The sequence below is a fragment of the Sparus aurata genome, chromosome 5 (assembly GCF_900880675.1).
Source record: "Sparus aurata chromosome 5, fSpaAur1.1, whole genome shotgun sequence".
NCBI lineage: Eukaryota > Metazoa > Chordata > Actinopteri > Spariformes > Sparidae > Sparus > Sparus aurata.
This window is the reverse complement of record NC_044191.1, coordinates 5,473,603-5,486,025: the sequence shown is the minus strand read 5'-3', so window position 1 is coordinate 5,486,025 and position 12,423 is coordinate 5,473,603. Positions and strand designations below refer to the sequence as shown.

The 12,423-nt window shown below is 41.4% G+C and overlaps 1 protein-coding gene and 1 long non-coding RNA gene across 2 annotated transcripts in view; one reads left to right on the top strand and one right to left on the bottom strand.

Annotated features, from left to right (window-relative positions):
• Positions 1-7,215, top strand: part of ube2l3b (ubiquitin-conjugating enzyme E2L 3b) — a 61,485-nt gene extending 54,270 nt beyond the window's left edge. Inside the window, exon 4 of the mRNA XM_030416979.1 lies at positions 5,698-7,215. Coding sequence (XP_030272839.1) covers positions 5,698-5,852 — 155 coding nt within the window. The 3' untranslated portion in view covers positions 5,853-7,215. The remainder of the gene's footprint in view (positions 1-5,697) is intronic.
• Positions 7,216-8,135: 920 nt separating this feature from the next.
• LOC115581689 (uncharacterized) lies at positions 8,136-10,182 on the bottom strand. The gene is made up of 2 exons (XR_003984057.1): positions 9,779-10,182; positions 8,136-9,005 (listed from the first exon to the last, which is right to left on the bottom strand). It is a non-coding gene; the product is annotated as an uncharacterized LOC115581689 (long non-coding RNA).
• Between the last annotated feature and the right edge of the window lie 2,241 nt (positions 10,183-12,423).

Genomic DNA, 12,423 nt, shown 5'->3' with positions numbered 1-12,423 from the left:
ATTTTTCACCCGTGCAGGACTCTGACTTGGATAACTCCTCTCTTGAAACAAATAATAAAAATATTTCTTTACAACATGAATCTTCATTCCAAGCCCATGCAGGGGAGTTCATGATGGCTGTGTGAGAGCATTCCCTAAATTCCCTAAGTAGCCTATGACATAAGTAAAAATATTACATTATGATGACCCAAACTGTACACCCCCCCCCCCCCCACCCGCCCGCGCCACAAAATACTGGAGGAAACACTGGGTATCTGCTCCATGCGCTTGAGACTGTGCTGGGAGACACAGTAAACCTTATTGCGACCGGACCGGAATGGGTGTGCCATCTTGGAGGAACTGGACTACCTGTGCATCCTTATTGGGCTGCAAGTACTGCCTCATGCTACCAGTATAGTGACAAGGACACTTGCTGGACACAAAACTAGAGAATAATCAGTCAGTAATTTATCTTCACTTCTGTTTATCAGCCAGCAGACAAAGTCACTCGTGGCTTGCTGGTGATTAATACTTTATAATCTTAATATTTACAATATTAATGAGGTACTAATAAAAACTCAGAAATATCTTTCCAATAACTGACTAAACAAGCTGTTATCAGAGGAAAATAAGGTTCCCAGAACACTAGCCCTATTCACACTGGCTTTTGGATGCGGCTTAAGTATGCCAATTCCCCGCCTCCATCTCAGTGTGAATCTCTCAGAGGCTGCGAGGGGTTAAATTTCGCTCAGCACTGATAGGCATCTGGAGGTAGTATCAGGGCATTATTATTGACAACTTGTATGAGGAAAAAAAACTGCAGATATACGGGGAGAAGCGTCCGTCCTCCCACCCGTCCTACCGACTCTTTGTCACATTTCTGCCCGAAAACAGCGTCTGTCAGCGGCAAAAAACTTTAACTCCCCGAGTGTTTGTGATGAAAATAAATCACTGCGAAGGTCAGCACTCCTGACCGAGACTTCAGTAAACTTTCCCCCAGAAAACAGCCTCCATCCCGCGAGTGAGGGAGTCAGATTGACAGGGGCACAACGGGGAAACACCTTGAAAAAAGTACTGTACTCTTTAGGAGCCACAACGCTGGCTTTCTGTGTTAATTCACGGCGGTTTGTCTTTAAGGCGGAGCTGCTTCGCTCTGTGTGAATCACCATCGGTGGAGAATTGGCGAACCGCAGCTTTTATGCGTCTTCTCCTGTGTGAATCGGGCTACTGCTTGAAGTTGGAAAGTTTACTCATTGTAGATGAAGGGAGGGAGTGGGGTTGAATGTAGAGCTGTCCCAAACGATTATTTTTTCGATTAGTCGACTAATATAATGATTAATTTAATGTTACATGACCAAACAAAAGTAACGTAGTAACTGTCGTTGGTAACTTATATGAGGAAAAAAATACCGCAGTTGTAGGCGGAGCAGCGTCTGTCCTCCCGCCTGTCCTACCAACTCTTCGTCACATTTCTGACCGCGATGGTCAGCCCTCCCGACCGAGACTTCAGTGAACTTTCCCCCAGAAAACAGCCTCCGTCCCCAGTCACGCAGCGGCCTGTTTACTAATGGCGATTATGTAATAATGTAATTTAGCGCGAAAAACGTAACTCTTTCACCTTCCAGGATGTTTAGGGGGCCGGGTTCTCAGTCACTACACATTATAGACGGTCCGCAGGTTTAGATTGACAGGGGGGACACCTAGGAAACACCCCGAGGTCATCATCATGACATGTACCATCACGTCTCTTTAGGAGCGGCAGCGCAGCTTTTTGTGTGAATTACATGGCGGTTTGTGTTTATTCCAGCGGTGCTTCGCTCTGTGAATGACCAACGGCGGAGAATTGACGAACCGCCGCTGCGGTGTTAATGCAGCGTCTCTGTGTGAGAGGGGCTATTCTCAGCCTCCGCAGGTACTACCACTTCCTGTTTGGGACGACGCGTCGACGCAAATTATTCATGTCGACAAATTTGTGTCGTGGATTACGTCGACGTGTTGTCCCAGCCCTAGTTGAATGTGTGTATCTTTGTTGGATGAATGTGTGAGATGCCTGTGTATTCAAGAGAATGTCAGTATGCCTCCCTCATTATATTTTCAGAAAGTAACTCTGCATAAGATTCACCTTTTTGTAGAGCATGAGGTGTAGGATCTGGTCCGTAATGTGCCTTCTTTCATTTCCATTTTCTGTTTCCAGCGTAAACTGCGTTTTCTTCTGCGCTGAAGCTTGCTTTTCACTATGCCGCCCTCATTATACGTTCAGAATTTAACTCAGTAAGATAAGCAACTTCCGTTCATCAAACCTCTGGAGACAGTGATCAGTTTGTCCACAGGTTTATTGACTAGAAAATGGTCAAACTGAGGACAGACAAAAAGGAAACATGCTTAGAAAATATACTTCTTATACAGTACATATTTTTAAATCTTGGTAATACACTAACATACTTTGATCAGAAATCAAATGACTCCTTTTTCTTTTTAACCTTTTAACTCACTCTTGCTTACATATGAATTGCCTATTTATTGCTTTAATCTATCAATAAAGTAACCTGTTGAATTTAAATATGTTGTCACTCACACTATTTTACTGTCTTATAAACATAGCATATATTAAATGAATCTGCAAATTAGCTAGGTAGCCCTTTTACGTACAAAACGTCCACAGAAGTAATACAGTCCTCAAATTCACCAACAAATGATGCACTATAATTGAACGAAAGGACATATAAGATTACATACCGGCAATGCTTCATAAGGCATGAAATGTAGGCAGATGTCTTTAGATGGAAACAGGCAGCAGGACTAGCTCTTTTACTGCCATGTGCCTTTCATTCCTGATTGACTTTTGACAACAGTTAACGTCCTGTGACCCACTTCCTGTCTCTCTTAAAGGGGCCACGGCTAACAAATAAAACAATGAATTTGATCACAAAAAACTACTAAAATACAATACAGTCAGATAGTGGTCAGGCTAAAGGAAGTGATGGAACATTGTGTCAGGTTCTGTTCTGTGAGTTAATATATCGTGAAATTCGGTGCATCGTTACATCCCATCTGAAACACATCTCTAGTCTTAGTGATGGTAACACAAACTGTTACAGTCAGTGTGGCGTGATGTTTTCTCGTTACCGTGGTGTTTCTAAGCTGATCCGAGTAAGCTATAATGACTTTAGACTTTAGACTCACATCGGGGAAATTCACTTGTTACAGTAGCAGTACTGTTACAGTTAGACAGATATACAATAAGTACAAGACTTTAGAAATACTAAAAAAGATTAAATAGGAGATAAAGATACAATATAAAAAGACTATATGCCATGTGCATTATGAGGTAAGTGCATTGTATACAGCAGTGGTTCTCAAATGGTGGGGTGAGGTGTCGGGGGGGCATGAGAGGCAGGGCAGGACGCGAAGGTCTATTTCCACTGGATACTTGTCCGCTGCATTCTGTCGCCGTCACACCAGCGGAGCTGATAGACTAAAGTGAAAGTGAAACCTATGTGTTAACTTACACCAGGTCCGCTGCACTGCATGTCTGCTCCGTCCAGCTCCGGCAGTCCGGAGCCCTCCAGAACAGCTACGCAGGACTTCTATATATCTGACGGATGCCGGAGCACGACGCAGCAGTTCAGCAGAATTTTGCATAGAGCAGACAGGAAGTCAAGCGCTGAAATAACAATGTAACATCCGGTGACTTTTCAAAATAAAACACTCCGTGTTGACACCTCTAAAGAGACAAACACAAGCTCTTCTGCTAATCCCTCGGTCGGGAACTAGGCAGCATGAAATATGACGATGCCTACATAGACCTTGGGTTTACCATGAACACGGTCGGAAATGAGGAAAGACCTGTTTGTGTTTTATGCAGCGGACAGCATGAAACCATTTTGATAATCCAGTGATTGTATGCAGAATGCTGCAACTCATACAGTGGTTTATACTGCTGCAACTGATACAGTGGGGGGAATTGATGGGTGAAAAAAAAAGTACTTTTGCGAGATCTCCCAAAAATGTTTTAATGTCATTGCTAGATCCTGCAAAACTTTGGCGAGATCCCGCAAAAATGTTTTAATTTAGGTGAATGTATTTCTGGGTCAGGGAAAATGAAAACAAAACAAACAAATACAAAAATGGAGCGTGCACACCATGGGAGAGGTTTGTATGGTTCTATTTTGAGATCGGCCTCAAATATAATGACATTAAATCAGTGCTTGGCAGTAGACACAGTTTTCTCATAAGTGAGAGGCATCTGAAGAGACTACTAAACACAAGGGGACTCTATCGTCGCAAAGCATACTCTGACTTTGCGGTCCTGGTTGAATTCATTAGCACTGCAATACTCTGGACAGCTTCAAGGCTTGAATGTACGCCAGATGTAATGTTATGATTGACAGACTGGCATAACTTGACGTTAGAGCAGGGAAGCAATGAGCGCTGACATTAGTTTAAGCTAGCATAACATTAACGCTAACTCCATTTCCCCCTATATTAGTCACTAATCCAGGCTCTGTGTTGTTACGTCCTTGTCTCTTTGCATATGCATAATGTCCTCGTTTTGGACCTCTCTTGACCGCAGGAAATGCTCCAAATCCTCCTCTATGACTCATACTTTTTTGCTGATTCCCAAATGGCCAAGTGACCGCAAGCGACCAGCAAAGTGTTAGAGCTTCTTTTTTTTCCCCCTCATGTCCCTTACGTGTCTCCGTAGAATGCATCATGTTATCAGAAAATACTGGAGGAAAGTTTGCACTCATGAACCTGGAAGCTGCGCATGGGAAGTATTTGGACATTCCATGACAGTTATCCAAAAAACAAGGCAAAGTCGAACTGTCCTTGGCTACAGCAGAAACACGTTAAGGTTCTGGAGTGTCCATCTCAGTCTCCTGACCTCAGTATTATTGAGCCACTTTGGGGAGATCTCAAACGTGCAGTTCATGCAAGACAGCCCAAGATTTTACAGGAACTGGAGGCTTTTTGTGAAGAAAAATGGGCAACGTTGCCATCTGAGAAAAAGTGCCTCATCCACAACTACCACAAAAGTCTTTCAACCTGTCATTGATGTTAAAGGGGGCTTTACACAGTATTAAGAACTAGGTTATGTAAACTTTTGACCGGGGTCATTTGGGTAGTTTCTGTTGTCATGATTTTAAAAAGAGCAAACACGATTGTTTGATAATAAATGGCTTCATCCAACCACTAACCATAAGTGAAAGAAAAGTTTTTGTATTATCATTCATATTCTCTGAAAAATGTCCAAGAAATCTCTAATTCTGCCAGGTTATGTAATCTATATGTAAATAAATATTATAAATGTTTAATATAAAAAATGATAAACAAAAAATTCGAACTAAACATTGAGAATGGTTGAAAAACTGCCCACTATGTTTGGAGCAGGTGGCCGCAAACTACAGATTGCTCCTTTAAAATCAAAATTAAGACAGTTTCCTTAAGATGCAGCTATGTTATTGGTATGGGAGGAAAAATGACAGAATCACACACATTAATTGGTAGATGGTTGACCATAACAGAAGTTGTAAGCATTTAGGATTAACTAGGCTTATGCACAAAAACACTGGCCTGGTCTTGTAGTCAACTTAAAGTTTTAAAGGTGTTACTGCTAGTTTCTGCAAGTACATACCACTGTAGAACTAGAGGTCATAGTTTTGTCAGGAACAGTGTTGTCCATATTTAACTTGATTTCTCTGGCTGTGTGTCTTACAGTAATTCAGTCCCTCATTGCATTGGTGAACGACCCCCAGCCGGAGCATCCCCTGAGGGCTGACCTAGCAGAAGAATACTCAAAAGACCGTAAAAAATTCTTGAAGAACGCTGAAGAGTTTACAAAGAAACATGGTGAAAAAAGGCCAATGGACTGATCACTCAACAAGCTTATAGCCCTCTCTCTGTCTCTTTCTCCCCCTCTCCTCCTATCTCACATCCCCGATCAAATACAGAACTTCCTCTTGCCCCCCCCCCCCCCCCCCAACACACACACACACGTCCTCCCTGCAGCCCAGGAGCCACCAAGCTGAAGCCAGGCAGAAGGCTCAAGCAGCCTTAGTCTCCCTACCCTTCCAGGACTCTCTGTGGATCAGACAGCTTCCTCCCTCTTCTCTTCCTTTTTACCCTCAGCCATGATTCCCCTGACCATTTCTAACTTTTTACTCTTTTCTTAATGTGAAAAATGGAAAAGGAAATACTATGGAAAACACATGAATAGTGTGATGGAAACAGAGTAATGCAAATTTAATTTTCTGTTTTTCCTCTACATAAACAACTCCTGTGTTAAACAGATCAGTTATGTTTTTTCTGGAGTATTTTTTACAGAGCATGAAAACTGGTTTATTAGGTTTTTTATTTCCTTTTGCCCCTTCATCAATAATCTTTTTAGCTAAAACAAATGTGATAGAAGAGAAGCTATAGGTAGAACCTGGAGGTTTGTGCTGAGTGATATGTCTTCCTCTCTCACCTCCACTGCTTCTAGACTTGCACTGTACACTGTCCTCTCACATCTCCTTCCCCAATCCACCCCTCATTTGTAACCAGATTGTAACTGACTCAGTTGAAACAATGTTATTGCTGCAAATGCTATAAACCATTCTTGAGTGTTTAAATAAAAATAATTGGTTTCCATCATGTAGTTATCATCAGCAGGCCCCCAAAATAAATTGAACAGCAGCCCCACATTTTCTCGGTTGTTATTTTGTTGGGTCTTTGACAGACAGATCAGTTGTCGTGCCAGTCCTTGCTGTTAAAACAGTTTCCTGACATATGGCTATTTTGATTTTCTTTTTCTGAATGGTATTTTATTTTCTTCACTTGAAATTGTTTTGATGGCACCTGATTGAGAAAATTGGTCATTTGGGATGAACGTGTTTGCTCAATTTGAATCCTACAGGCATGTTTCCTGCAGCCCAGTATAACCACCAATCAGATTAGAAATGGATCATCCCACAGCCATATCCCAGCAGTAGATCAACTGTCAGCTACCCGACTGAAAGGGACCTAATTGTCGGGAAGGAGGAGGGAGAAGCTGGAGAAGGATGCACTCAGATGGAATGAAGCTCAGCTCCTTGAGGCAGTCCTACAAATATGCACCTTGAAGGCAGCTGGGAGAGGGCTGGCTGTCCAGGGATGTGTCAGGACATGGAAAGGGACTGCAGTGGCCAAATAAACCACCATGTAACAACAGTTTAATCTGGTCCCAATATTGTTTCATAATAAAGATGGCTAACCGTTTGGCTTCACTGTCTGGTAGTCAATTGAATGTTAAATGCACCTGGCTTATGAAGCAAAACCAATCAACTATCGGCATGTTCTGAAAAACAATTTGATACAAATCAAGTGTATGTGAACTTATTAATGCAAGTCTACTAACATGTTACAAATCCACATAACTTTGTCATAAGTTTACAGTTGGTTCATAGTTTGATGGCAACTTTATTTATTTAACAGACCCTACAGTGTAACACTTAAACATTGCAAAATGGTTAATAGGACCCTGAGTTATGACTTTAATTTACAAAGTAAAGATTTAAGGTTCTATATCAGCTGTTCAGTATTTTTGGGGGCAAATTAACACATTCTAATTTGTATTCCATCTATCACAGATTGCGTACATGTGACATTGCTTCACATGAGTGATTATATTCAAGAAGTCTGTCTAATCTAGAATATGGACCGATGTAAAAAGCAGAGCTAAGTTTTTAAACTGCAAAGATATCCAGACAATAGTAAAGCTGCTTCTTAGTACTGGCCGCTTATGTGTAACTTTGATTCAACACAAAGGTATGAAGTAGTTTATAATAGTTAAAGGTGGGGATTTGTTCCATTTTACCTGAACTAGTAGTACAGAACCTTCCTTCCCAGGGACGTGCACATGATTATAGAGGGGCAGGGACAAGTCAGAAAAAGGCAGTATGTGCATGCCAAATTTTTTTTCAGGCCTTAACACAATATGTAGATTAATTAATGTAAAATGAATAAAAGTACTCATAGAAAGCTAACTACTTAGCTGTGTAGCTATGAGTGATATGCAGTAGCCATTTCTTTTGTGTCAACAAATTATTGTCAACATGAGTTTATTCACATTATCATAATACCGGGGTTTAGAGGACAAGCAATTCAGCTGCAATTCTTAAAAAGCAATAAAACACTGGTTTATTATTAGGCTATTTATTGGAGGGCAAGTGCAAACTAGAAATACATGCTACACATCTAAAAATGTGACAAAACCAAGAAGTTACTACTGCGACTGCTACTGTGGATGTTAGGAACAGCAATGTTTACAACAGCAGTCACATTAAACCAGTGCCAGCCCTGAGTAATTTGGTGCCCTAGGCAAAATCTTAGCCAGCGCCCTCTTGCATCACAGTCAATTTCATGATCAATTTTCATACACTTACACAGAAACTGCATGTATGTATTCAATATTTTATTTCTTTTAAGTAAAAAATGTCACACCAAATAAAAACTGAGGAAAGAAACAAGTGATGAAAATACAATATAAATAAGGCACTGTGCAAAGATATTATCTCTCGCTTATCTATTGACAGCCGCTTTGCAAAACGACCCCCGACTCCTTCCATGTTGCCATGTGGGTATTGTGCGCATGGCTATCCTCATGAACCTTCAGCAAGTGGCTTGCATTTTTACAGTCCTTTAGTCCTTCCTTATTAAGTCTGTATTCTTTTGGTCAAAACATTTAGCAGCAGAAGCAGTGCAAGCTATCATTTCTGTTTGAGTACATCAGCCAGCTTCTTTTGATTTTTTTAGCATTGACTAAGACTCTGTTACAAAAGTAGGGTTAGATGTTGACACTCTCCCATCTTTGTTTTTGGGATATGTGTAACAGCTTTTTTATTTGAACTGGTCCTCTGACAAAGTGAGAAGAGAGTTAGTTCACAGTTAGAAGAGATGGCCAGTCAGCCTTTAGTCCTGATGCTGTGTCACTCTGCTGTGCTGAGGTAGAGGGAAAGGAGCACCTGATGCTGCGTCACTGGGTTGGTGGTGAAATATGTTGAGTGCATCTGAAGAGAGAAGAGAAGTATGTGTGACCACTGCATGTTAGTTAATTAAAAATACCCAACACAACAACAGATGCTTGATGTGTGCTATACATAAGACTAATATAGACTAATAATGAAAATGTGATGAGATTCATTCAACTTTATTGTCATTGAAAAGCAATATAGTCTAAGCAGAGTGCAAGTGCAGTGTATATATTTTGCCTATGAATGATATGGGAAAGCTAAGGTGTGGGGTAACAGTAATATACTTTAACTGCACTCCAACACTTATGTTAACTTTAACATAAACTGTGACACAATAAACCAAAGGTTCACAACTACACTATGACAAAGGGGATGGAAAACTAATAGCATTTAACTGACATACTAGCAGGAAAGACACCTGTGAAATAACACCCGAACAGGCCTAACGTTATCTTTCCAAATGTCCCTGATGAATTTAAGGTGGACTAACATTAACACACGTCGACTCAGCTATTTATTGATTATTAAACAATGCTGCTATCGTCCGAAGTTAGCTAGCAAACTAACACTCTGCTCCAACAACGGTAACTACTATCATTTAACTGTTAATTTAAAGCTCCTGTTTGTAAGATGGTAGAACTGACGCTTTGGGTTTCCCCAACTCGTCAGATACTGACGCTTTCAGGTGGTGGCCGACCCGACCTACAATCCTAAAGCGTCAGTATCCGACGAGTTGGGAAACCCAAAGCGTCAGTTTTACCATCTTACAAACAGGAGCTTTAATTCACATCGCATTGACGTTACTGTACTTGTTTCGTCTTCACGTTTTCCCTCCTCTTCTTTCCTTCTTTTCCTTCACTGGGTGCCGGATGGTTTCAGTCTTTTGGACCTTGTGGTTTGGACCTACAGTATCATTAATCTCTCTCTTGGTCTTGGGGTCTCGGTCCGGTCAGTTTCAATAGTATATCTCTGCAGACCCGGGGGCTGCAGATTCAGGCCCGCAGGCCTGGGACCGCAGTACTAGGCCCCTCATTTTTGCGACAGTGCCACCTACTGGGAGGAGTGTGTGCCTGACCCGGAGGCTGCAGATTCAGGCCCGCAGGTCTGGGACCGCAGTTTTAGGCCCCTCATTTTTGCGACAGTGCCACCTACTGGGAGGAGTGTGTGCCTGCAGTACCGGAGGCCGCAGTTTCAGGACCGTTCCGCGACACCTATCGAAATGGATGACAGCAAAATACTACTTCCTACGGTGGCCCTGAAAGGTCACAGCACTGCAACTTAAGAAAACACATGCAAAAAGACAAAACACAAGCAAATTGAGAAAACATTTTCATCAATTTGACAACACATGCACAGCATTTAGAAAACGCGCTGCAAAGACCACAATATATATAGCTTACTGTTTTTAATACCTTTATTTTGAAAACCGGAAGCAAATCCGCTGTTTCTCCGCATTTACCTTAAAGTGCATATTGCAGGTTAGACCCCCCCTTACATCAATGTTTAGAAAAATAATGTAGGAACATTTTTTATCAAAATTGTATTTATGCATGCCGTATTTAGGCGTTGGTGGCCGTTTTTGTGATAAAATTTTACTTCCGCATTTGAAAACGCTTGACCGGAAGTGGCGTAGGCAGAGGGAGAGCGGTCGATTTGAACAATAGGAAAACAATGAATTCTGGTGCCGGTTCTGACCCCGAGGAAACTTTAAATGTGTACAATTACACATATGACGGACCACAGCCGTATAACTACGAGCCAGTTGTGCAACCCAGAGAGTAGAGAGAGACTGGGGGAAGAATTAATGGCCAGAGGAGAGAGATAGAGCTGTGGTGTCAGGAGAATCAGTGGAGAGTAGGGCAGGTCTTTTGGTGAGAGACCGGTGTTAGATTATACTCATTAGCTACGGATATGAATGCTGTGCTCATATCACACAGGGTTCTCCCTAGACAGTGGAACAGCGGCGCTGCTTGATAGAGTGTTAGTGGGCTGCCGCGGTCTTCTCGTAAAAAAAAAAGCGCCTCCCGGCTGACGGCGAGGAGCCGGGGGACGGACAGACGAACGGACGCTTCCCCCCGCTGACGGCGATAACGACAGTCTCTTCCACCCCCCGACACATTACGATCATGTATCAGGCAATAAAAACTAGCATTGGTTATCTAAAACAGGCCCGAGTATTGACACTTACAGTACCAATAACAGAAACTAAAGAGTTTGTTTACGTCCTGTCACATACTCGTTAGTAGCGCTTTACCGTCACCGTCAGCAAGAAAGAGAGTGAGAAAAAGGCGAGATAAACACTGTCCTGACACACCTTTTATTTGATTGGTGCTTGTGTCGTGTGGGAAATGCGAGTCCATGTCCACAACCGAGGAGAGTATGTGCTGCAGAGAGGTAGATGCCGACTGGGCCTTAGTGGACACCGTCACCCCCAGGCTAGAAGTGCAGTGTCTAACACAGCACCCAGGGTTGGAGGCGTGCTGCCTCAATCCTTATGTCCTGCAGATAGCCTACATGCACTACAGACAGGAGCATGGACCTCTCCAGGCCAGCAGACATGAGTAGGTTCAGGGCAGAAATAATGTATTACTTGGACTTCTTTCACTTATTCTGTTCTCTTAACACTATATGTATGTGTGTGTGTGTGTGTGTGTGTGTGTGTAATAGTTTTATAAATAATGGTAAAAGGTGCAGTATATTGAAAGGTGTTTCTAACATTGTGTTCACTCGGTAATCACACAACAGGGGCGAAATATTAGGAGCACCAGTCAATATAATGCACCCTAATACACCACCATCACTTTGTATGACTTAATAAATATGAAGTAGAATGAAACCTTCCTGGCAGTATTTACAAACAGTGAAAATGTTTACACTTCACAAATGTAGAATTTGAAGCCAATTGATGAGTTGATGTATATATAACAACTCATCAATTGGCTGTTTACAGTCACCGGCTAATTAATTAGGAACACATATACATTTTTATATATATATATATATATATATATATATATATATATATATATATATATATATATATATATATATATCTATATATATATATATATATATATATATATTTATACACACACACACAGTATATACACATAGACATACATAAGAAGTACAAGTTGCTTATATTTATATCATGAATTATTGTCATTTAGTACACAAGTGTAACAGAACAAAAGTTCATATGGCTCAACACAGAATTTTAAATATCTAAAATTATACAGCATATATACATGTATATAAAAAACAATTAAATGCAAAAACAAACAAACAAAAAAAACCTCATTACTACCTGTGTCACAGGTAGTAATTTTTTGTCCCTATCCCCAGGCAATACCGATACACTGCTTGCAGGCAGATTGTCCGCTGGGCCTATGGCATTCTGGGCAGGCACATCAGAAAGCCTCTACCTGCTTGTGTTGTGTCTGCCATTAGAAAG